This window comes from Alosa alosa, chromosome 1, assembly GCF_017589495.1.
Source record: "Alosa alosa isolate M-15738 ecotype Scorff River chromosome 1, AALO_Geno_1.1, whole genome shotgun sequence".
Taxonomy (NCBI): Eukaryota; Metazoa; Chordata; class Actinopteri; order Clupeiformes; family Clupeidae; genus Alosa; species Alosa alosa.
The window spans coordinates 48,266,891-48,292,108 of NC_063189.1; the positions used below are offsets into that span (position 1 = coordinate 48,266,891).

The 25,218-nt window shown below is 45.2% G+C and overlaps 3 protein-coding genes across 4 annotated transcripts in view; 1 reads left to right on the forward strand and 2 right to left on the reverse strand.

The window, feature by feature from the left end:
- The first annotated feature begins 3,242 nt into the window (after positions 1-3,242).
- On the forward strand, positions 3,243-6,519 carry nebl (nebulette). The gene is made up of 7 exons (XM_048257533.1): positions 3,243-3,624; positions 3,843-3,937; positions 4,041-4,125; positions 4,611-4,718; positions 4,806-4,983; positions 5,415-5,530; positions 5,818-6,519. The coding sequence occupies exons 1-7, from the start codon at positions 3,556-3,558 to the stop codon at positions 5,992-5,994; spliced, it is 828 nt and encodes a 275-aa protein (XP_048113490.1). The 5' UTR covers positions 3,243-3,555; the 3' UTR covers positions 5,995-6,519.
- riok1 (RIO kinase 1 (yeast)) lies at positions 6,283-13,804 on the reverse strand. 2 transcript variants are annotated; one of them, XM_048257513.1, is made up of 18 exons: positions 13,602-13,804; positions 13,047-13,260; positions 11,949-12,039; positions 11,441-11,482; positions 10,471-10,540; positions 10,325-10,367; positions 9,851-9,943; positions 9,523-9,635; positions 9,332-9,412; positions 9,068-9,154; positions 8,753-8,890; positions 8,486-8,589; positions 8,283-8,389; positions 7,918-7,983; positions 7,692-7,811; positions 7,475-7,528; positions 7,134-7,271; positions 6,283-6,838 (listed from the first exon to the last, which is right to left on the reverse strand). In XM_048257513.1, the coding sequence occupies exons 1-18, from the start codon at positions 13,658-13,660 to the stop codon at positions 6,728-6,730; spliced, it is 1,731 nt and encodes a 576-aa protein (XP_048113470.1). In that variant the 5' UTR covers positions 13,661-13,804; the 3' UTR covers positions 6,283-6,727. The 2 variants fall into 2 exon arrangements, with proteins under 2 accessions (XP_048113470.1, XP_048113479.1); XM_048257522.1 differs by lacking the exon at positions 11,441-11,482.
- Positions 13,805-14,035: 231 nt separating this feature from the next.
- rreb1b (ras responsive element binding protein 1b) overlaps positions 14,036-25,218 on the reverse strand; it is a 30,728-nt gene continuing 19,545 nt past the window's right edge. The window contains exons 6-13 of the mRNA XM_048247822.1: positions 24,843-25,006; positions 22,209-22,353; positions 21,740-21,882; positions 21,276-21,465; positions 18,513-21,150; positions 18,195-18,356; positions 17,220-17,990; positions 14,036-16,830 (exon numbers count right to left, since the gene is read on the reverse strand). Coding sequence (XP_048103779.1) covers positions 16,253-16,830; positions 17,220-17,990; positions 18,195-18,356; positions 18,513-21,150; positions 21,276-21,465; positions 21,740-21,882; positions 22,209-22,353; positions 24,843-25,006 — 4,791 coding nt within the window. The 3' untranslated portion in view covers positions 14,036-16,252. The remainder of the gene's footprint in view (positions 16,831-17,219; positions 17,991-18,194; positions 18,357-18,512; positions 21,151-21,275; positions 21,466-21,739; positions 21,883-22,208; positions 22,354-24,842; positions 25,007-25,218) is intronic.

Genomic DNA, 25,218 nt, shown 5'->3' on the forward strand with positions numbered 1-25,218 from the left:
AATCAAAAATAGAACAGAAAACAGATAGCATGAGAAGAGGATATTAAATCCCAAATCTCAGTAATGTCGAAGTAGGCCTAGACCTAAGTAATAGCCTAGGCTATTCTGTAGCCTACATTTTAGAGGGTCAGACACATAGTTCATAAGAGTTAGGCCTTTAGGCTAGCCTAATCTGAGAATAAGTCAGTGCTGTGTAAAGAAAAGTTCACATAGTCTTTTGGGTAGCAGTTGGTCTTTGATTTAGAGTCCCTGTAAAATTTGGAGATTTGGACACACACACCATTAATATACCTTTTGTATTACTACTAGTTAATTTACTCTCCAAAGTTGAGTTGTCTCTTTCATTACTGGTAAATCCTTGAGTACTTGACAATAAACTTGAACTTATGCCACATGGGGCACTCACTAGCCCTTTCCCTTACACTGTCGGGCCAAAACCGGGCAGGGCTGTAGGCCTACAGTGCCACCACAAACAGTGCATACGGAAAGTATTCACAGCGCTTCACTTTTTCCACATTTCATTATGTTACAGCCTTATTCCAAAATGGATTCAATTATTTTTTTTCCTCAAAATTCTACACACAATACCCCATAATGACATGATTAAAAAAAATAAAAAAGTTAGCAAATTTATTAGAAATAAAGAATTAAAATATAATATGTACATAAGTATTCACAGCCTTTGCTCAATACTTTGTGGCACCTTTAGCAGCAATTAGCCTCAAGTCTTTTGGAATATGAAGCCACAAGCTTGGCACACCTGTCTTTGGCCAGTTCCACCCATTCCTCTTTACAGAACCTCTCGAGCTCCATCAGTTTGGATAGGGAGTGTCAGTGCACAGCCATTTCCAGATCCCTCTAGAGATGTTCAATGGGATTCAAGACTGGGCTCTGGCTAGGCTACTCTAGGTCATTCACAGAGTTGTCCTAAAGCCACTGCTTTGATATCTTGGCTGTGTGCTTAGGGTCGTTGTCCTGTTGAAAGATGAACAGTCACCCCAGTCTGAGGTCAAGAGCGTTCTGGAGCAGGTTTTCTTCCAGAACGTTACTGTACATTGCTGCATTCATCTTTCCCTCAATGACTAGTCACCCAGTTCCTGCCGCTGAAAAACATCCCCACAGCATGATGCTGCCACCACCATGCTTCTCTCTAGGGATGGTATTGGCCAGGGGATGAGTGGCACCTGGTGTCCTCCAAACATAACGTTTCTCATGGTCTGAGAGTCTTTCAGGTGCCTTTTGGCAAACTCCAGGTGGGCTGCCATGTGCCTCCTACTAAGGAGTGGCTTCTGTCTGGCCACTCTACCATACAGGCCTGATTGGTTGAGTGCTGCAGCGATGGACGTCCTTCTGGAAGGTTCTCCTCTCTCCACAGAGGAACCCTGGAGCTCTGTCAGAGTGACCATCAGGTTATTGATCACCTCCTTAACTAAAGCCCTTCTCCCCCGATCACTCAGTTTAGAGGGACAGCCAGCTGTAGGAAGAGTCCTGGTGGTTCCAAACTTCTTTCATTTAACGTGATGGAGGCCACTGTGCTCATTGGGACCTTTAAAGCAGCAGACATTTTTTTGTACCCTTCCCCAGATCTGTGCCTCGAGACAATTCCTTCGACTTCATGCTTGTTTTGTGGTCTGACATGCACTGTTAACTGTGGGACCTTATATAGACAGGTGTGTGCCTTTCCAAATCATGTCCAATTAACTGAATTTACCACAGGTGGACTCCAATTAAGCTGTAGAAACATCTCAAGGATGATCAGTGGAAACAGAATGCACGTAAGAATCACAGAGGCTGTGAATACTTATGTACAAGTGATTTCTTCATTTTTATTTTGAATAAATTTGCACAAATCTCAAACAAACTTTTTTTAAGTTGTCATTATGGTGTAGAATTATGAGGGAAACAAATTGTTTAATCCATTTTGGAATAAGGCTGTAACATAACAAAATGTGGGAAAAGTGAAGCACTGTGAATACTTTCCGATGACCAGCTTAGCACCAGTGACACATGTTATCTAGAGGGTTAATCCCTTCCCCATTATCACTTCTGGTGCTTGGCAGTGCTTTTCATCTGGGATGTTGTCTCCGGGTTGCTGGCCTCACCTTTACCCTCTGGTCAACCTGTGTTTAGTTGTGTCAAGGTAGAAGTTGGGATTAAATAAGTCAGGTAAGGGCGATTCAGTTCCAAAACAAAATAACTAGTCACTAAATAATCACTAAGTCAATGTAAATAGCATTAAAGCTGTTAACGAGGCTAAAACAATCATTAAATGATTATCCTATTCCTAATAGAGGGTCTTTGTAGATAAACAGAAGTATTTACCTTTGTAATTCTAAGACAGGGTATACAAAAATGACGGCCGGTTTGTGCAGCCAGTGCATTGCCTCTTTTTATGTGGAGAGAGTCCATATAGGCTACAAGTCGATTACCAAATACGGCACAAGTGAACTGTCAATGGATGCAAAAGAAGGAAAGTTCGGTAATCGACTTGTAGAGACACACACACACACACATACAGCAGGCACTACACTCTATCTCTCACAAACACTGGCGCACACAGAAATATGGATGCACAGCACAGCAATGTGTAACATGAACATTGCATACAGATCCCCCTCAGTTTCATCAAAGTAGTCTATTGCTTGTCTTAATAGTTGTCACACAAACAAACAAAACAAACACACATATACACATAGTTATGCACATAGACACACACACACACACACACACACACACACACACGCATGCTGACTGGTTTGGTATTTACAGTTAGATTTACAATTTTAAAATCAACATAGCAACATAGTGTCAGGTTAATGAAAACTAATAATCTATTTAATCACCTGAAATCAATAGTTACTATTCTACTCCTGGGTGGTTTGCTTAGGACTACAGAAGTGTTCAAGGACATTGGTGCTGAAACTGAATTGCCAATAGGGGGACAGAGAACATGGTTCAGCTAACCCTCAGAAACCTTGCAACCAACCATGCATTTCCTTTTTATCCAATTTTCGGCAATGTCATGTCAAGAAATTATGAGACAATAAGGAACATTGGCCTATATTACAGTGAGAGGCAGTCTGCATCTGGGAATGAAATGGGGTTCGAAACTATTTGATAGGCTATTAAATATACTCGACTTAGCTTACCTTACTTACTCGGCTTTCCCCAGCGCTGATGTTGAGCCTAGGCCTCACATCTCTCGGTTAGACTAAACATAAATTCATATTTGACTTGGGTAATTACAGCCTATCATTGGGCACTTCAGATGCTACACAGTGAGTAATGGGTTTGGCTTGGACCGGTTTCACAGTGTATTGCACACGGATCCCATGTTGTGTTGCAAGTGCCAGCTCACAAGCTGGTAGGCAATAGGCAGGAACGGAACACCGAATGTGCAGTGCGCTTTTGCGCATTATTTTGCCTTGTATTTGTCTAGCGGCAGTGCTAAACGACGGGAAACCACCCATTGAAAGCCTTGCATGCTATTCCAATATACGACTTATTTGTCGACTACATTTTGGCATATTTTGTGCTTACTAGATATGAACTAAAATGAACCCATCCTGCGCACGGTGTGGCAAAGTTGTCTACGCGACTGAAAAAATAAATTGCCTAGATAAGGTAGGCTATCTGGTATTTTTCTTTAGATTACTTACTCAACAACATTATTACACATTTTTATATACATTTGCCCTCGTGACATGGTGTTTAACTGACTGAAATTCAATCTGAGTTCTCATATTGTAGGCGTTTACCAACTTAGCAACTTAGAGCTACTCGACAACATAATTTTGTTCCTTTAACGATTATCTCAGTACTCTGTCTTTAATTTTCTGTAGTACTGGCACAGAGGATGTTTCCACTGCGAAGTGTGCAGAATGCCTCTCAACATGAATAACTATAAAGGCTATGAGAAGAAGCCCTACTGCAATTCGTACGTTTAATGATGTGGGGAGGTCTTTATTAACTAAGTACAGAAATATTTCATCTCTGATATTTCTGCAAACGTGATGCCAATTCGCTTTCTCCCTCTCCAGACACTACCCAAAACAAACATTCACCACCGTGGCAGACACCCCAGAAAACCTGCGGCTGAGACAACAGAGTGAACTGCAGAGCCAGGTGAGCCCCCTGACCTCTTGCACAGGCTGGTGCTGGCTATGCTGTCCACTGCACTAATATTACACAAATACCAGTAATTTTAGGATTTAATCTCAAAGAATTATTGAAATGCAACAACAATTTGGTAGCCTATTGTAATTCTAATTCAATCACAAAGTGAGAGTGTGGCAGTAAGATATGTGACAGGGCGCGACACTCTAAGATCAGCAGGAGATGAACCTGGCAGCTGCCATCACTGCAGTGTGCTCCAAGATCCCCTCCAGCATGTCCACCTGACAGCCTGGACAGCAATGCCGGGCCTGTACTGTAGGGGTCTCACTCTTAGTCCAAATAGAGTAGACTCAACCAACCAAAACATAAACAAACCAGCAGAGACACTCCCCCTGTTCTGTTCTCAGGTCATTTCCATTTCATTCGAGATCACCCTCCGCAGGGTGTTACAGGATGGTGTTCTCTCTCTCACACACTCTTTCATACACACACAGGTCAAATACAGGAAAGACTTTGAGGAGAGCAAGGGGCGAGGGTTTAGTTTTGTCCTGGACACACCTGAACTGCAAAGACTGAGGAGGACCCAGGAACAGATAAGCAATGTAGGCTGGCTACTGACTCATTTCTACCATCATATCCACAAAGATATTCCCAAGACCCTGATATGTAACATGTTGCTTTTCATATAGGCTAAATACCATAAGGACTTTGAGCTGTCAGGTGTTCAAGGTCTCTCTCAGGGGACGTGTGGACATTACCTGGTTCGAGCACAAGTGAGGCCAAGTAAGCAAGAAGTTGGAAACACATCACACAAGGGTGTGCACCAGTACATCATGGAGATGGACCAAAAGCCAGGAATTATTGTGGGTATGTCACATGAAAGTGAAAATGTAGATTGGGTGTCACACATTTTATGGTTTAGCGGTGTCTTTTATTGTGTGTAGCACTTGATATCTTATCCTAGGCACTGAATCAAGGCTTAAAGTACTCAGGCACAGGGCTGGAATTCAGACATTAGCCAGGCCATTTAAGATTTTAAAATAGTTAATATAAATATAACGGCTTTGAAAATGTCTGATAACTTAGGGCATAGATATTTTCAGTGCTTTAAAAGCCCTGCTGACCCCGTGACCTTGGTGTTGCTACAGCAACAGTATTCGGAGCAACCATTACCACCACAGGCTTTAAGTTGGCTCGTGTCTTCAGCAGCAAGAGTGGTTTTAAATGATTATATATTATGTAGAGAAAATCTTGCTCTGGTAAACAACACGCTAATAAGCTTCTTATGATCTGTCTAGCTCCAGTTCTCCCAGGAGCTTATTACCCAGGCGGACATACTCAGGGCCACAGCTATATGCACCAGACCAGCATGCATTCTCTTCGATCAGTACAGCACAGACCACATCCCACCATGGTGAGAAGGCTGATGTTGGATATAATGCATTCAACCATTTTTTTTTTTTACTTTTTGACGCAGCTGAAACTTTCTAAGAACTGAAGAGAACATACTGTACTGTTCACATACTTTTTGTGTAGTATTTCACATTTTGTGTAGTGCATTTCACATGTTGTGTAGTATTTTAAGTACATTTGAGATTTGCAATTCTTAGATTATTTCTCTGTAGACATTGGTTTCATGTTTGATAATCTGGCAATATAGTTCATTTTCTGTGCCGTCCTATGTTCCTGTGTCCTGAATAGACTGTGTACAGAGCTCTGTATGACTACACGGCACGGGACACTGATGAGGTTTCCTTCAGGGATGGTGACATCATCCAGCACACACAGCCCATTGATGACGGTTGGATGTACGGTACCGTAAGGAGAACCGGGCGCTCTGGCATGTTACCTGCTAACTACGTAGAAGGCATCCGCTAATGCTAGAGAGACCTAATCCATTAGACAGCAACTGTTTCATAAGCATTGGGCCCATTTGTAGACAGGACCAAATTGTAATGTACCGGTCGTGTTTAGTACGGTTACATATATATTTCTGTATGTGCATTATTAGCGGTGAACAGAAACAGTGTTTCATAACAGTCTTTGGGCTCATTTGTATACAGAAATAAATTGTAATGAAATATGTTACCGTTCTTTGATAGCCTGTGATAAGGCTTTCACAATCTTTCCTGACCATATAAGTATTTTACAATCAAACTCATCATGTAAAGAAATAGACATAGGTTTTATTAAATGATATTAAATTGGCAGAAGGCATGTAACAGACCCTTTATCTTGATTGTGAAACCTGTATTTTCTTCATTTTTGTATTAGTGTGTTGCTTTTTCTTTTCTGAAGAAAGCAATGTCCGTGGTGCAGTATTCATGTTAAAATTAATATAATGTACCAAAATAAGGAATGATATTTGTTATAACATCTGCATATTAAAGTGGTTCCATTGAATTGACTGAATTACATGGTTTTCTTATCTTGATGTATATTTTAAAACAATTCTTCACTCTGAGAATTCTTTTTGAGAATGCACAATGGAGTAACCTCCTAAAAATCTGTAAGAGTTTATTTAGCAAGTACTTTCCTTTCTCATGTGGTGTCAATAACCACGAAAGTGAAAAGTTGTGTGAAGTTTGGCAGAACTCAATGTCTTATCTTTTCATCTGCCCTTCTTCATTTTGGCCACTTTCTCTTTACGCTTCTTTACATGCTTTGGAACTTTATTCTTTCGTTTCTCCCTTTGGGCCTCTTTAGCCAATTTCTTTCTTTCCTGAGAGGTGAAAACAGTGAGGAAAAAACACAGACAACACGTCAGTCCCATGCAAAACAATTTGTCTGTGGGCATGGGTATTTAATTATTCATTTACATGAAAGAACAAATTAGACTTATAGACAAAGTTGGACATAACTAAAAACTATTGCATGTTTTGCCCTTGAGGGCTACTACATGGACAAACTCAGGGGAAGTAATAATCTTGAGACTGGTAACTCAACTCCACAGACTCACTTGAGCTGAATATGTCATCAATATGAATAACAGGCAGACAAACACAAAGCAGGCTTACCTTTTTGTCCACTGCTGATTCTTGACTCTGGTCATGTTGTGTGGGCGCATCCTCTTCATCTGAGCTGTCTGAACCCTCCTCTTCTTCGGATGAACTAGAGTTTCTCTCTTCTGAACAGCCCTCCAGCAAAGCAGGCACCTAGGATGAAACAATGAAATGAACACTCAAAATGAAACGGTGAAACACTCAAAACTTTATGCCTAATTTCTTTCTCCCCAAACACAGTCTGAGTCATATTAAGTACAGTTATGCATATTTGCTTATATATTTACTTTGTACATTCTGACATAAGGCAGTATAATATATAAACAATGTCAATAATGGTAGAACTTGGCACTCACCGTTTGAACTCCAGACAGGTCTTTCCTCAGGCCTGTGACGGTCTGGTACAGGACCTGCAATTCAGTCTTAATTAGTCACGTCTTACGTTATGAATGTGGTACATACATCAGCCCAGAGTCCCTGATATCAATATGGATGAAAGACAGAGAGCATGACAGAGCAGGTGCCATAAGATGTGTTGAGTGTGAATCTCATGTGCGTGTTAAGCAGACTCACGTTGTCGTTTTGTGTGCCTAGAGAGGATTCTTCTTCCTTAACCCTCAACATGGAGTCCACGTCTCGTTCGTAATGGCTGACTTCTGTAAGAGTGCGTGGAATGTAGGCGTTCTTGAACACCTAGAATAAACACAAAGACAGAAGAGTTTAGACAAATGATAACACTATTACACCACGGGACTAAGAAACTAATGTTTAGTTTGGCCATTAAAGTTCTGTTCCTTACCTCATCGTCCACTTTGTCCTGATTGGACCTCTCCTCTGCAGTCCTTTCAGACGATATCTCCATAGCCTAAACCAGACATAAGTTCAAGGTACCAGAGAAAAGGACTTACCATGCTTTGAAAGTATTTAAATGAATAGATACCAAACTAAGGGGCACATTATGCAACAAGGCTTTGACAAACATAATTAAGCACAACACTCCACCCAGGGTTGTGCACAATTCAAATTGCAATTCTGCTTCCTGTTTGCTACCTCAATTGAAATGCAAGTGAAATTCAAGAATTGAATTGGAATTTAAGAGCCAGTTTCAATTCAATTCTGGAATTTTGCACAAGCCTGACTCCACCACGACAGAATGCCACTGACCTTTTCCAAGTACTGATTGATGTTGTCACTGTTGATGGAGGGGTCTGTGACGAACTCAAACAGCTCACGAACGGTCATCACTGCCACGTCATGCTTCAGAAAGAAGTCTACAAAAACAGAGGTTAGAGACAGCATAATAAGGAGGCCATTTAAATGAAAGATATGCAGTTATTATCAAGAACAACAAATAATGATCCACTGACCATTAACATTACTGCAGTCTTTCCGCAAAAACTCCAAGGCATGAGGGTGGTCATGTTCCACAGACTGTGATACATCTATAATGTAAGCATCTCCATTGTGATACCTTGATAAATAAATGGATAAATCAATTAGTATCAATTGTAAATACACTTACACTAAAAGTCATAAGTAGAGTAAAGAGTAAAGTATAAGTATTTCCTTAATGTACTCTATGCAATATGTGCCTAACCAAACAGGGAGTAAAACCGGGGATTTGTTTCTCTTACAACATATTGAACTCGCTGAGATCGGCGTGGACAAGCCGGGCCTCCTGATACATCCTCCGCATGTTCTGGATCACCTGCAGGTACAGCTCCCTTGCCTTGGACTCCGACAGCGCAGCGTTCTTCAGCAGTGGAGCCGGCCTGATAGAGAAAGCACCATTCATTTATGCCATAACAAATATACCACTGATAAATAGTTAATGCATAAATAGTCAAAAATAAAGTCAATATATATATAGGCTGGAGACAATCAATTCACATAATGAAAATAGCCTACATAAGGCAGGATAATTGAACCAGTCATGCTTTTGAACATACATGTCATCTTTGCCGATGAAGCCCATGACGAGGACGTGGCTGCGTAGCATGATGGGCTCAGGACTGGGTATCTCTGCTGCCTGAAGCCTGCCATTCACACACACACACACACACACACACACACACACACACACACTTTCAGTTATCTACATCACACACCAACATAACTCCCAGGTTGTTTGACCCTGCTTTGCATATGCAGGGTTGGATATGCAGTTTGAACATGCTATACATATATGGACACTGATTTTACAGTCTGCTCACCTAATGAGATTCCTCATCTCTTTTTCTGCCCATGTGCGCACCATCTTCCTTGGGTTACCTTTACAATAGCCGTGCCTGAATCTAAGAAAACAAGCACATTTAAATCAGTGCACATCTGATCATCTCTGACTTACCGTACCTGCTATGAATCTGCAAAGTTACAGCTAAACATCAAAATACACACTCCTTACCGGAACTCTCCACTGACATATTTGTCTCTGTCTTTGAAGAGTAAAATGGACGTCTTGTAGATTTTGATGGCGCGGTTTTCTCCATTAGCAGTGTTTGCATGGTAAACGTTTGCCTAAGAGAGAGTGTAAAGGAGAGCAACCTACAGGTCACAAATTGATGTACTCACTGCCCAAACAATCCAATGCACTCTCAGTAGACCAAAAATACCAATAACAAGAGCAAGGGTTAAACAAAATATCTTAAATAGCCGTTTTATTGTTTTATTGTTATATCTGTTACATTACCCCATCTCTTCAGGAGAGCTTAGTAAAGGGGTTAGATATTTACCTCTTTTCCTGTGCTGATACAACCGTTGATCTCTGAAATCACACCCCTACTAAGCATCTTGAAAAGAATCATGCGTGTTCTTGGATCCAACACCTGCAACAGAAAGACATTCATGATGAATAAATAACTTCGCCTACATGTTTATTTTCAGTCAAACCGTATCAAGTTGTAGACTCTCACAGTGAACAACCGCTTAAATAGGCTTATGCTAAGTAAATGCCATCAAATATTCATGACAACAACTGTAGAAGTCAATACAGCATGGCTCATTATTACAACCTCAATGAGGGTTAAAAAAATGGCTCGACAGCAGGACAAATCTGTGAGGGTAAGACTAGCAGACACAGCGCATGAGCTCTTACTCACCTGTTCCACTGTGAGGGTAAGACTAGCAGACACAGCGCATGAGCTCTTACTCACCTGTTCCACTGTGAGGGTAAGACTAGCAGACACAGCGCATGAGCTCTTACTCACCTGTTCCACTGTGGCACGGTCGGATTTGTCCTTGACCCGAAACCTGAAAATGAGGAGACACGCCCACGCTTTCAATGAAAGAGGACGAAAGAGGACATGCTTAATGTTTACATTTCCCATTTAAACGTCCAGAGGAATGGACCTACGTGTCTGCATCTCTCTGTCTCTCCATCACCTTCACTTTGTTAATGACAGAGTCGGCGTAGTTCAACTTATCTGTGAAAGAAAAGCAAAGGGCATCTTCAGATTGGTTGGAAACATTTGAGCAACTATTGTCTGAACTGGAAGTTAGCAGCATATAAAATAAGCTTGAGATGCTTATCATTATTTGAAATATTCTCACAGATCATCCTCCATTAAGTAAGTGGGTCCAATGTGGAGATGTTTGCTACTGCAGAAGTAAATAGAAAGTGGACGGGCAGCACATTTTGGTACATACACTACCATGGACACACATACTGTATACTGTATGAACAAATAAGACTCATGGCGGTGGTAGCATATTGGTTAAAGAGCTGGGCTAGCATGCAGTACCCTGAAAAGTTGTGGGTTCAATTCCTGGCTTCCACTGTAGTGGCCTTGAGCAGCACTTAACCCTGAGTTGCTGTGGGGACAATGGCCCTTGTAATATAGTTGACATATGTAAGTCGCTTTGGATAGAAGCATCTGCTAAATGAATAAATGCAAATGTAATAAATGTCATGGGGCCCATGGAGATGACGCGATGGTCTGTGCTAAAGATGGAGACATTCAGACACTTACAGAGGAGGGGATGTCAATAGGACGGGCAAACAGTGTCAAAAGAATTCATGAATTCTAATAGGACTTGTTCTCCCCATACTGTGCGTTTCCTTGTCCCCTTTGGGTATGTGTCCTTTTTCCAGGATTCTGATCATGTCCTTTCTGTGGAATATTTTGTATGCCTCCCTACCTATTCTTCAGAGGCCTTCTGTGGACACACTGGCTTTTCTGATCATTCTATATAGACAGCATCACATGTCCAGTCTACTATTGACTAAATTTAATGCACCCGCAATGGCTCAAGTGGTAGAAAAGTCGTCCAACAGCCTAACTCCTCCTGAACTTGTTGAAATGTCCTTGAGCAAGACACTTAACCCCAGTGCTCCAGATGAGCAGGTTGACGCCTTACATGGCAGCCTAAGGGATACACAGAAAGTGTTGTCTTATTTTTCTCTTCGACAAGAAACCACTTTGTGAGTGGCAGCGAGAGCAAACGCAATGTTATTGTGACATCACAAAAGCATTGCTTCCTTATGTACTGCTCTTATGCTTAACACAACAGACTGCACAGGGCAACACCGATAGGGATTCATTATTCAGCACACTAGGGTTAGACTATATCTGAATGATTGAAAATGTTTGGCACATATAGAGTCACTTTCTCTTATTCTGTCTAAACAGAAGATTAAGAGTTAATAGAAGACACATTTAAGAGAATATTTGTTGCATAGGGCCATGTGCAAGCATATGATAACAAGTTTGTCATGAGTCTGGCTAAGGGCATCAGATGGGAGGTGAAAAGCTTTCTGATGGTGACCAAGTATCCAGGCAACTGATTTGCACAGAGAACACTTGACAATAGACATAGAACATTTTACTTTACCTAGGTTAATCTTATGTTCGAATTTTCTTAGAACTTTGTCTGAGGGAGTGGACATCTTCATCGATTTGCTGCTTGGATTCTGCCGGTTAGCCTACATAAAAGAAAAATACTGTTAACATGGTACTACTCAAGCACTTTGAAATAGTGATATCTTGAATTTCCCCTTGGGGATCAATAAAGTATCTATTTATCTTGAATGAAAACATATTCTTGAACATTAACCTCCTGGTATAAGACAAAACTATGAAGATTTATTAAATGCAGTCCTACATTCTGGTAAAAGTTTGATGATATCTGAGCTAAACAACCAGTGTGTGTTGATTGACTGGTTGGAATAGTATAGGGCTTGGTTGAGATAACATAACACTTTACATGTTACATAACACTTTACAAACATTGTTTCTAATTTACAGCGCCAAGACACCGCTTTTAGTCATAGCTAAACACAATTGTTGAAAACGTCCACCCCATCTGAAATTGTTGGTAGTTAAAAATCAGTGTCGCTGCTACCACCACAGCATCACACACTGTGCGTAGGTCACCAAGGGACAGAGAGGTCACCGACATTTTAGCCAAATGAGCTTTACTGCAAACCGGGGTCCTCTCTCAATCTCCGTTATGCAGCAGATCTAACTTGAACGTTATGCTTTTTAATTGGGAACGTGTTTCAGCGCGCAGAGGGAGAGAAGTTTCAGCTGGCTTGTCATTGTTGAGTGAGAGAGGGAGGGAGAGGTTTCAGATGGCTTGCATTGTTGATAATTGATTTCTTTATTTTAAATATAAGAAACATAACACTAGGCTACTGACCCTTTATAAACTATGAGGGCACTTTGACACTTTGAGTTCTGCTTTAGGCACTCAAATGGACAGCAGCGGCACTGTTGAAAATCGTTTATGGCCAAAAGAGTGATAATGAGTGTCAATGTGTTCGGCCACTGGGTAATTGGTTTAAACTAAATCGTGTTTTATGAATTGAGAACAACTGTAAAAAGCTTTCTTAGCGCACACGGATTATGACTAGGTAAGAGGAATGTGTGGAAAATTTCTGAAACCTGGCCAAAATCAATATCAAAGGACATAACTTATAAGACAGGCAACCTGGTGATTGTGTCCTGTCCTCAAGGCGGTGTAGCGTTTAGTGAAATCTCTCCCTCCGGAGTCATCCAGGTCCCATTCATCCTCGTCCTCTTCGTCCTCATCTTCATAATCCTCTTCCTCGAATGTGTCAGCTACAGGAGCGTCCTGGCTTGCAACACTGACGTCGACCACAGCCTGGGATGTATCTTGAAGTCGCTGGCCGGCTTCTAAGTCACTACAATGACATGAATGACGAGCTAGATCAAGCATTTGTAGCCAGTAAAAGTGTAGGCCATGTATGTCCTGAGAATAAGGTCAGCTTGTATCAGTGGTACATCAACTGGGGCTGAATGTACTCAGTTAGCCTGCTACAGGCTAATTATGAGACACTGATGTATTGTTGCAATAAAGTCACTCCGTGCAAGAAACAGGTATATGATATTTCTGTTTGCGTGTTCATTGCGTGTCAACAGGTATACAACAATAAAACGCCAGTCAGTGGCGTTGACATCAGAAAACAAACTTTACGTTAGCGTGCTACAGCTAGAGTGCCAGTAAACAAGTCAACAAGTCTACCTTTCCGGTCCATCAGCGTCATCAAACTGCCCGGGTACGATCAGATCGGCAGCCATCATGAATAAATGAAAACTATTTAAACGAAATGTACATTTACGTTGTTCAGATCAGAAAAATCTAGATAACAATGGAATCACAACAACATGGGATAGTTACATGCCCCATGCTTTGCTTGCTCCGTTTTGCTCTCACGTGAATTTCCGGCCATGTGTTCACCGGTACCGAGGAGGGTCATTTTCTGAAACGCAAACTGGAAATTGCTTCAACGCCATTTTGTGTATTTTATGATGGGCCCCTTCACAACATTCTCTACTGTTCTGTACAACAACTTTTTGCTTTCAAAGGTCTTAGACCCTGACATGTATTTGAGTGAAGTGAGTTCGACATTTGACCTATGGAAATAGAGAAGAAAATATCCCACAAATGACCAACAATTTCTTAGTGTACATTTATTGTTTAAATGATTTCAACATAGAATAACATTATACAAAGAACCTGTACAGAAGAAAAGAAAATAGAAAATCAAACCATATGTCAGAACCAAGATGTTTCAAGCACACTTGTTTAAAATGTTGTGTGGTGATTTAAACAGCCAATTTGGATAGGCTACAAGAAAAGAAGGCAAGAGAAGACAAAAATGAGCTGAGATGAAGCCATTGGCAAACTTTCCTGAACAAATTCACAGTCAAGTGCACATGTTATTGTAGTGATTGCTTTTCTCACTATAATAAAGATCATGGATTTCCCCAACAAAATAATGATAACATAGAGTATGCATATTCAGAAACGCCCCTGAGAAAGAGAACTGACAAAAGAACAAAATTATAGATTAACATGCAAACACTATTCTAAGAATCAAACTTAAACATGTCTATGCAAACTCATTCCAATACCTCTTTTTTTTCTTTAGCTTTTTTTAGTATTAGAGTTCAATTAATTGCAACAAAACAAGACAAATTAACAAATGTAATTTAAGGCCTATACAGTATCTCATGCTTCAGAACCCACGGCTAATAGAAAATCCAAACATCACTCCATCTCTCCAACCCCTCTTAGCAGCATGAACGTGACATCTCATGGCTTCTCAGGATTGCTTTCAGCGCTTTCTAGTTTCCCCAATAAATAGATTAAAACAATTCAGTGTGTTTTTATGATCAGACTAGCTGTTACCATGCAGGCTCACACATACACGCGCACACACGCGCACACACACACACACACACACACAAAAGAAGAGATAGGCTAGATTAACTTTTCCCCCCAGAACAAATACAGTCCAAGGGTGAATTAACAATGTCTTCTGGTTACCTTGCAAGACAACCAGCCAAAGTCATGGCCAAAGGGAGTGTCCAAATCAACCACTTCTCTATTAAATTATGAATGGAAGATGCTATGCGTTTGTATAATACCATTACATGCTTCAGAATTATATATCTGTTCATCTGAGATGCTGCATATTACTGTTTACACTGTTGACCGTGCAGGACTTGACTTTTCTGCAGCTCCATTTTGTTCTAAGTCATTCAGACTTGGGCTTTCTTTGCCAACTCATATTACTTAACACTCCAGCCATAACCTACACATTATCAGCTTCTGCCGACAGACATCTTGAGGTTTGTTTCGTTAGCTACTGAGGTTGCTTATGTTAGCTACTAAAAAGGCTTATCTTAAAGACTGCAGTACAAATGAAGACAGGCATATTCTGTAAGGCAACAAAGCCAGCAGGGCACACAGAATACAAGCTAACCCTTCCAGCTCAAGACAGCATTAAACAGATGCACGCAGTGCACTTCAGTTAACACAGTAATGAAATACTTATCGTTGTCAAACACACACACTGGTGTCTAATACACACTGAATTCAGCCAGAACACACACACATAAACATACACACAGTCTTCCCAGCTGCAAAACCAAGCATCACAGCTAGTGTCTTGACATAAAGCATGACGATCCCAGCCACCAGGGGGAACAGTCCCACAAAAGCTTGTCCACAACTGGGATTTCTTTTCTCCATCTGAATGGCTCAAAAAAGAGCAAATATTGCCAAAAATGTTCCATCAGTGAACTGTCAGACTTGTTAAATTATAAACTGAGCATCATTGCATTTGTATTTTTTTTTTCTGTAGGTCCAACTCCTTCAATGAGCATCTGCTCATTCAAAGATGATGCAAATGTCCCAGGCACTTCAGGTCTGCCTTGTCCCGCATGGAACAAAACACATTCAAGCCAAATGTCCTTAATACTAAAAACAAAATGGATTTTTTTCACTTATCAATAATACATCTTTATATGTTTCTATATCTCTCTCCTCAATCTTATTTATACAAATAGAATGTGATATAAATGCTGGATTATCATTTCATTTCAAAATTATAATCAACAATTTTAAAATATTTGTAAAAATCCTATCCAGTTAATAGAAAATTATCTGATCTGGGAAAAATATTAAGGCACTTTTAAAAATGATCTTTGAGCTGATTGTTTTCAATTTTTCCACATGCAGAGAAATAAATGAAAAAAGTACTAAACAATGTCAAAACCCAGACCCATTTTGCACCCGCTCAGTTGCTGATGTATGGCACAAGAACAACACAAAGTTCTGTTCTGATGACTGGGCCACTGCCCACAGCAGTCTGGAGGGCACTCCACTCACTGAATGGGCTCCTGATGTTTCTCAGCCTCTGCCATGTCATCAGCCTGGCCCGGACAGGGCTCACTAGCGCCACCTGGCTGGCCTTCTGAGGAAACACTGTTGTTGGCATTAGACTCGTTTAAGGGCTCCTCTGTCGACACCCCCGTCTCCTCCACAACTGCTTCCCCTGCCTCCTCTTTCTTCTTCTCTCCAATCGCCAATTCCTCCTTCTTCTTCTCCACCTCCTCTTCCTCGTTCTCCTCCTCTTTTACTTCTTCCTGGTTGTCGTCTCCTTCTTTCTCATCCCTGTGTTCATCCCCTGACTCCTTCTTCTCGCTCTCCATCTCGCTCTCCGTAGCAGGGTTGGTGCTGCAGGGGATGGACTCGCTCTCGCTCCCCGAGGCGCAGGGGAATCCCTCTCCTTCCTCGGAGCCCAGGTCGTCCCTCAGCAGGGCCTCGCTCATCTCCTCATCCTCGTCTTCGGCGTCACAGCCCTTGCTGTCTTGGGGCTTCTGGTGGATGCGCTGATGCCTCACTAGGCTGTGCTTTAGGGTGAAGGTCCGCTCACATGTTTGGCATTTAAATGGCCTCTCACCTAAACAGGAAAGACACAGAGAGTATATACTGGTCAGGCATTATTTCTGAGAGCGGAAAATCCAGTCCCATATGCTGTGATGTGAGATTAAGAACTGAGAATGAAACATTCAGACTTGAATTTGTTCCATATTAAGCAACAGTTGTCACAACCTCCATCTAGTGCTCAGTGCTTCAGCCTAAAAGGTGATGATACATGGGGCAACTTTTTGAGCAATGCTGCTGTGCAACCACATAACCAGTCCCAGATAATCATGATGATCTGCCTACTGATGATTAAAGTTCTCCAAAAAATAAATTGTTGTCCAATATCAATGGGAACATGCCAGAATCACAATAATGAGGAACATTGCTCAAAAAGTACTGACTCACTGGCTCACTTGTACTGACCTGTGTGTGAGCGCATGTGTCTAGTCAGGTCCTGAAGGCTCCAGAACCGTTTGTTGCACATGTTGCAGATTTTCTTCCTCTTGTCCGTCTTCCCTGAGGCTCCGTTCTCGCCGTCGCCCCCCTTAGATTCGGAGGAGCCGCTGTCTTCCTCCTCATCACTCTGCTCCTCTCGGTCCTTCTCTCTCTCGTCCTCCTCGGCCCCGGACGTCTCCACACTGCTGCCGTTCACGTCCTTCTCCGGGGTGCCCCCGTCCACCTCCCCAGCTTTGGGAGAGGAGCTCGGTGTCGGCCTCTGCTGGCGGCCCTTCTTCTTGGCAACCTCTTCGGCCTGGGCCTCCTGCAGGTGGGACTTCAGGTGGCGGCTGAGGGTGGCCGCGTGGCGGAAGCTCTTCTTACAGGTGGGGCAGGTATGCTGGAACTCATCTGAGGAGCCGCTCTCCGGCTCCACCCGGGCTGCACCAGGAGAGGCCACCGCAGCGGGCTGCTCCTGACCGTCGGCCGACAGCTTGAAGTCAATGAGCTTACAGGCCAGATTCACATCCAGACTTGTGTTGCTCTGCGTGTCGTCACCGTCCTCGACTGTGGCGCTGTCCAGTTCGTCTGCCCTGCTGTCGGCGTCATCTGACCCACTCTGGGCATTCTGCTCCGCTGCGGCCGGCTGCTCCTGCTGAGTGGGCTCGTGAGTCTCGGCACAGCTGCTGGACCCATCAGAGGAAGGGTGAGCGTCTCCTGCATCTGTGTGCACTCCTGCCTCCACATCAGATATGCTCTCTGGAAGACACAAAACAGTGTTAGAACAGAAGAGCCACAAGTCATTTTTCGACATAATGATTTTTGCTGCTGGAGGAACATCTGTTCCCTGTTATATTTTGAAATATTATGTTGTTTTTGTATTTGTGTGTCGCTTTGGACAAAGGCGTCTGCAAAGTCCCATAACCATAACATTTCTTTGTCCATCCTTCTAGTGCTCCTTACCTGCGCTTCCTTGGGACCCATCCTCTCCTCTGCCTTTGGAGCGCTGCCCATTGCTCTGGAGCAGGCGACTGGTCAAACCGTGCTTGCGGAGCAAGTGACGCTCACAATTAGACTTGGTGGAGAAGAATGCATCACACTGAGGGCATGGATATGGCTTCTGACCTAGAACGCACACACACATTCATGTCAGTATTTGAAACACAAAATTGACAACTGCTACTGAGTAAAGATGTCAGTGATAGAACAACTACAAGACCAAGGGAAAAGATGTTAACGAGCTGTCTACTATCTGCCTATTGGCTGACCATCATTACACACCTGTATGTGTTAACATGTGCCTCTGCAACGAGCTAGCCCATGGAAACACCCGTGGGCAGTAGGGGCAGGTCATCTTCTGCACTGAATTGGAGTAAGCATTCTTCTTCCCTTTGCTCTGAGGTCGTGGCCTCTGCTTGTCTTTATTCCCTTCTTTCTCCTCTTCGCTGGTGGACTGCCTCTCTCTCTCCATCTCCTCCAGCGCCGGCTCCACGGGGCTAGGGCGCAAGTAAGGGCTGAACTTGTTAGCGTCTGTGGTGGCTAGCATCTTCTCCACGCTGGGGAACTCGCCGCTGGACTCCAGGTCCAGCCCGACGGCCATGCCGAAGCCGCTGTCGTCCATCTCCTCCGCGGCAGGCTGCTTCTTGCCTTTCTTCTTGGAGCTCCCTGTGACCAGAGAGTCCTCCAGAGTGGAGTCCAGGCCAAAGGCGCTATTCAGGACGTCCACCCCCATCAGCCCTCTGCCGCTGTCGGCTATGCCGGGGCTGCCCGCTTTGAGCAACCCTGGGGCAGCGGACACGGAGGAGATGATCTGCGCAATAGAGGCCAGAGGGGGAAGCTCGGTGGGGTTTGCCACCGAACACGGCTTGGGCAGCAGCGGCTTCAGCCTCGCAGTGGACTTCAGCTGGTCGCTACCGAGAGCCGAGGCCAGCAGCTGTGGTGGAGAGATTTCAAAAGTCCTCTGTAGGATGGGCCTGTCCTCCAGCACTTTGTGCGTGCTGGACGAGGGCATCTCCTTCTTGATGTCCGCCACAGCACACAGGAGGGGCACAGGGTCCGTTGCCTCACGCTTCATCCTCTTCCTCTCTGGGTCCTTGGGGATGGACAGGTCAATTGGCTCCATGGAAAAGTCATACGGCAAGGGCTGTGGCGAAGGCGCCGCTTCCCGTTTAATGGTGATGCTGCTGGACTTGTTGGAGAAGTCTAGAGGCTGGTCCTGGTCAGCGACGAGAGAGTAGGGGCTGGCGTCGAGTTTAGCAGACTGGACAAGGGTGCCATTGGAAGATGACAAGGGCTGGGTGCTCTGGAGAGCAGCAGTGGTGGTAGTGGTGGCCATCACTGGCGCCAGAGCGGTGATGTGATCCTCGATCTCCCTCTCGGGGACCTCAGGGTGGCACTTGAGCAGGTGGTGGATGCAGTTGCGCTTGGCCAGGAAGGCCGCTCCGCACTGGCGGCACTCATACGGTTTGCGCTGGCAGCCGTTGTGCGTGCGCAGGTGGATCTGGAGCGCCCGGTAGTTGTTGAGGTCCTCGCCGCAGTAGCGGCAGGCGGTGGTGCTGGCGACAGCCGGGTCCAGGAGGTCCAGCGTGGACGCGGGGCCGCCGCTGCCGCCGCCGCCCGAACTTGTGGACGTGACGTACTCGATGTTCTTCTCGATCTCCTTGCGTGTGTTCTTCATGTGCTTCTTGCGCAGGTGCCGCTCGCAGTTGGCCTTGACGGTGAAGGGGTAGTGGCAGAGGCGGCAGACGTAGGGCCGCTCACCGCTGTGCGTGCGCAGGTGGCGGATGAGCGTGGCCTTGTCCGGCGCGGCGTAGCTGCAGATGCTGCACTGGTAGGGCGAGGCCCCCAGGTGGTGGCGCATGTGCGCCTGGAGCCCAGCGGGGAAGGAGAACACCTGCGTGCAGAAGCGGCACGGGTACTCGGTCTTGGCTGGCACCTTGCTCTTTTCCTTGCCGCCCGCCTCCTCGCGCTTGACGCCGCCCGGGGCCGCGTCGTAAGGCACGGTGGTGGTGGCGGCGGCGCTCTCGGAGCCCATTTGCACGTTCTCCCAGCTGTAGCCCTGGTTGACAGGGGAGGAGGAGGACGAGGAGGAGTTGGAGGAGGAGGAGGAGGAAGACGAGGATTGCTTGGGGGTCCGAAGGAGGTGGCCCGTTGGCGGCGGCAGGCTGGGGCTGATGTAGCCGGGCGAGGCCTGCTGGGCGCTCATGGGCGGTGGCGGCGGGGTGGACGTGCCCACACTGGAGCGCGGCGTCACGAGCGGCTTGGGCTTGAGCGGCTGCACGTGTTTCGCCTCGCCTTGCTGGTGCTGAGGGTGTCCGGCCGCCGCTGCCTTGGCCATCTGCGACGACACGGACGTGGCCATCTTGAGGATCTGCTGCACGTCCACCCCGGCCTGGCCACTGATGGGATGCACCAGCAGCCCGCTGTCCGGCCCCAGCACGAAGCCGCGGGGCAGCGGCTGCAGCGAGAGCAGGTTGAGCGCGCTGCTCTGGCTCAGGTTGCTGCTGGCCTCCTGAGGTAGGCTCGTCACGGCGGGCTCCACGCGGATCACCCGGATGCTGTCCAGGATGGCCTGCTGGATCTCAGCCTCCGACGGCACCGGCTTGACCTTGGACTTGTGCTGCAGGCCGAGGTACTCTAGGAAGCCGGCCTTGCGCTCCTCCTCGGAGGGAAGAAGGCTCTTTGGCACGGCCTCCCCCTCCCCCTCCTCCTGCTTCTCATCTGCGGCACTAATCCTGGCTTTATCTGCGCCGGTGATGTCACTGGGCGTCTGAGCCCCACCTGTGGCGATGGTGGGGGATTTGTGGGTGTCTGTGTGCAGATCCAAAGACTCCTGCAGGGGGAAGGCCTTGTTGCAGACCTCGCACACAAACCGGTGGAACTTGCTCGAGCATCTGCGCAGGTTTGTTTCACACCAAACCTAAAAACATGGACAAAGAATCTAAAGGTAGGGAAAAGGACAGCTTTCGAAATGGATGATAATGAATGCAAAGCCGCTCCTTTTCTGTTCAGACAAAGAGTAGCAAGAAAGGGTAGTGGCCAAACCTGGGCAATTTGAGGAAACTTGTGGCAGGAGAAGTCGATGAAAGCCAAATCGCTGAAGCCGAGAGGCACCGAGGGGTTGCTCTGGATGAAGGGTCGTCCCGAGGGGTCAGTGGGTAGCTGCTTATGGATGACCGAGTTATGGCGGAGAAGGCCTCGATGAGTGCGGAAGGTGATGCAGCACAGATTACACCTGGAGCCGTGAACAACAATTTGTTTTAATGTCTTTCAATAAAGTGTTGATTGAGAGACCCCACAGACATTAAAAATTTTAATGTGTGTGTACATGTTCTTGCTCAATCCTGGCAAGCAGGTTCGTGTAAGAAGAATTGTGCAATCTGTGTGTGTGTGTGTGGATATGAGTGTGTGTGTGTGTGTGTGTGGATTTGAGTGTGTGTGTGTGTGTGTGTGGATATGAGTGTGTGTGTGTGTGTGTGTGTGTGTGTGGTCTGTGGTAAGGCTCTTACCTCAGTGTAGTGTCTGGATGAGTCTCCATGTGGGACTCGAGCCCATATTTACAAATGAAGGTCTTGAAGCAGATGGGGCAGTGCAAGAGCTCCTCCTCGCGTTTGCCTCGACCTCGTTCCCCCACCTGATCCTCCATCATCACCTGGGGGGAGGGAGACAGCGCAACATGCTCACTCCAGGATACAGGGCCTGTCCTCCTCACACACTCCAGAGGAATTACACTAGTACATTGTTGTAGACTGTAGCAGAGCTGAGCCAATCTATACTCTCTGACAGTTTCTTTGATTATCAATTATACCAACAAAACAAACAATCCAAAAACAATAAAGGGCTATACACACACACACACACACACACACACACACACACACACACACACACACACACACACACACACACACACACACACACACACACAATTGCATAGATGAATTGATAAATGGATACTTGTAATGGGTTCTTTAGTACCTTTTTATTGGGGGACTGGTCAGTTAACTCTCCATCATCGTCCACACTGGGCTTCCTCTTCACAGAGAGGCGTCTGCGCTTGGTTGGGGAGGGTGGGTTGGAGTTGAGGACAGTGCTTGGGTCCTTGTCGTGAATTTTCATGTGTCTGCAAGGTCACACATAACACTTATGGTCATAACGGCACTTAGCCACAACTGATGCAGAGAAATGAAAACATACCTGTGCTTTCAACTGCACGTGACCCACATAATTGGACTATCATTAAAAAAAAACGTGCCAATATTATTTTCAATTAGACTTAAAAAAGGATAAACGGGAACATCATATCCGTCTCTGTGCAACAGAGTCTACAGTATGTCCAACAGACAGTGTTTCCTTTATATGACAAGCTCCATCTTGACACAAATTTGCAGATACTGAAATTCTGATGCAGTTTAATTGGATCATCTAAAATCACATACTGAGCTTTCACACAAGCACTCGGTAGCACCTTCGCCTTAATGGAGTCTCAGCTGCATTGTTTATATTCTCAGGTATGCCAAAATACAGGTCAGCATCACCTCAAATGCAGCATACTACAGCTCTTTGTCTGAGGAGCCACAGTCATCATCATCTCCATAATGCTCCATTTACAGAAGTCACTGGTTCACTTGAGTCATTTCTGTTTCATAATAGACTTTGACTCTAGGCAAAAGTCTGCTGGTATGTAAAACAGTGTGTGTGTGTGTGTGTGTGTGTGTGTGTGTGTGTGTGTGTGTGTGTGTGTGTGTACACAAGTGAGTGGGGAGGAGAGTGTGGGAAGATACAAATGCAGGGCATAAACACGGACAGCAGAGGGCTTTCTCCTCAAGAGGTCAGATGCAGAGAAGAGTCACATTACAACATGCTGAGACGTGCCCCCCTCCTCTACTCTCCTCCTCCTGCTCTGCTCTCCTCTCCTCTCCTCTCCTCTTCTCTTCTCTTCTCTCCACTCCTCTGAGCTGCAGCTCTTCCCAGCCCTCACCACCACAGAGTGCCTGAGCAGAACAAACCCACCTTTCAGGTTCTACCACATATGAGACTCGCGACTGCCACTGGATGTGGGTTCAGTTAGGAGCCCTCACAATCCCTGTTAAATCGAGTGTGCTTCGGCATGCTCCTATTCATTTGAGAACAGCCCCCTCACCCCCACCTGCCCCACCTCCCCTCAACAGTGCAACCTTCAGTACCAAAGCTTGTATAGTGTGCCATTATGTGTGTGTGTTTGTCACTCTGTGTATGCCCGCATGCCAGACTAGAAAGCAAGGGAAAGAGCGAGTGACACTGTGCGAGAGAGAGAGAGGAGGAGAGCGAGAGGAGCGAGTGTATAAATGTCAGCAAGCCCAGTGGTGTGAATCTTGTTTTACATTCGGCAGCCAAGGTTATTAATAGCAGACAGGCAGCGTGATGGCCGCCCATATGTGGACCCAACTCTGACAGCCCAAATCCTGTTCCATCTCACATCTCAGCCCTCTGGCCTTGCTCACGCCCCGTTGTCATGGGAGATATACTGCAGCACATTGGCCAGCTGCATGCTGCTACCGTTGGTCAAGCGACAAACTTTCAATAGATTGCAAGCGTGTGTAACTTTAAAAAAAAAAAAAAAAAAACGTCTCAAACATGCCTGAGAAAGAAAAAAAAAACAGAACGGTGTGTTGTTGATTTACTTTAATAGAGGACCATAAACTTTATCTACGGGACTTTTACTGCAGTGTCTTGGCACATGTGCCAGAGGGCACTGTAGATTTCATAGCACACCTCTTTCTCCCTCTCCCTCTCGGTCTTTCTCTCTCTCTCCCTCTCTCACTCATTCTCCCCCACCAGATTTATCTCCAAGCTGCAGGGGGACTCGGGACAAGTGAGCGTGTTTATCTATGACCTAGAGTGTCCTTTCTTCAATGAATGGATTAGACATGATTAATTCTCTCTGTTGGGTGAATGAGTTAATATCCTTGCCCAACATGCTATGCAGTAATGAGCTTATGTCTTACGTGTACAAATGGCCTCCTCACATCCTCAACAAGTTTCCCATTTCCTCTTCCTGTCTTTCTATCTCTCTGTCTCAGAGTCTCTCTCACACACACACAAACACACACCCCCATATATGGAATGCCTGCATACCAGAACTACACAAGGTCCTTAATTCAATGCATACCCAGAGATGCTAAAACAAAACAAAGCAAATCAGAGCACACAAAAGGGCAGCATGCTAACAAACAAACACGCCAAAAGTACCCCTCCCTTTTCTAAAGTAAACAAGTGCAATCACTCTGCAAGGAGAAGCAGGAAGTAAGCTGACTGCACACATGAGTGGGGATCCCCTCACTCCCCCCTTTAGTCACCCCCTTCCTGTTCCTCTGCTCTGTTGGCAGACCATTATCTCTCTCTCTCTCTCCATCACACATGTACACACACACACACACACACACACCCTCTCACTCTTTATTACACAGACATTCTCTTTCTCTCTGTCTCTCCCCACACACACACCTAACGGTTCCCTATTCAGTGTTTCTAGTGGGCCCCCAAAACCCAATTCGACACCACATTTGAGCAAATCTCAGCAGCGGAGCCGTTCGTGTCCTCCTGGTGATCCTTGAGGTGGACGCTGCTCACCTGTGCATGTTGCCGTTGGTGGTGAAGGTCTGTCCACAGACGGAGCACTTGTAGGGCCGCTCGCCACTGTGAACCAGCATGTGGCGGTCCAGCGAGCTGGCCGAGCTCAGGGCCTTCCCACAGATGCTGCACGAGTGGTCAGTGGCGCCACTCTCAGTGTTGTGCTGGGGGACAACAGTGGGAGAGCGTTAACATACGGTGATGTGGTGCACTTTTTGCTTCTGTGTGTGTGTGTGTGTGTGTTTGCTTGGCACCACAAAGGATGAGCAGGGAAGCACACAATACTTAGTCATATTATCAGCTCAGGTCTCATTGTGCTCCTATTTTAGTTACAAGTTGATGCAACATGATTGAATGCATATTTGAATGCATAGGT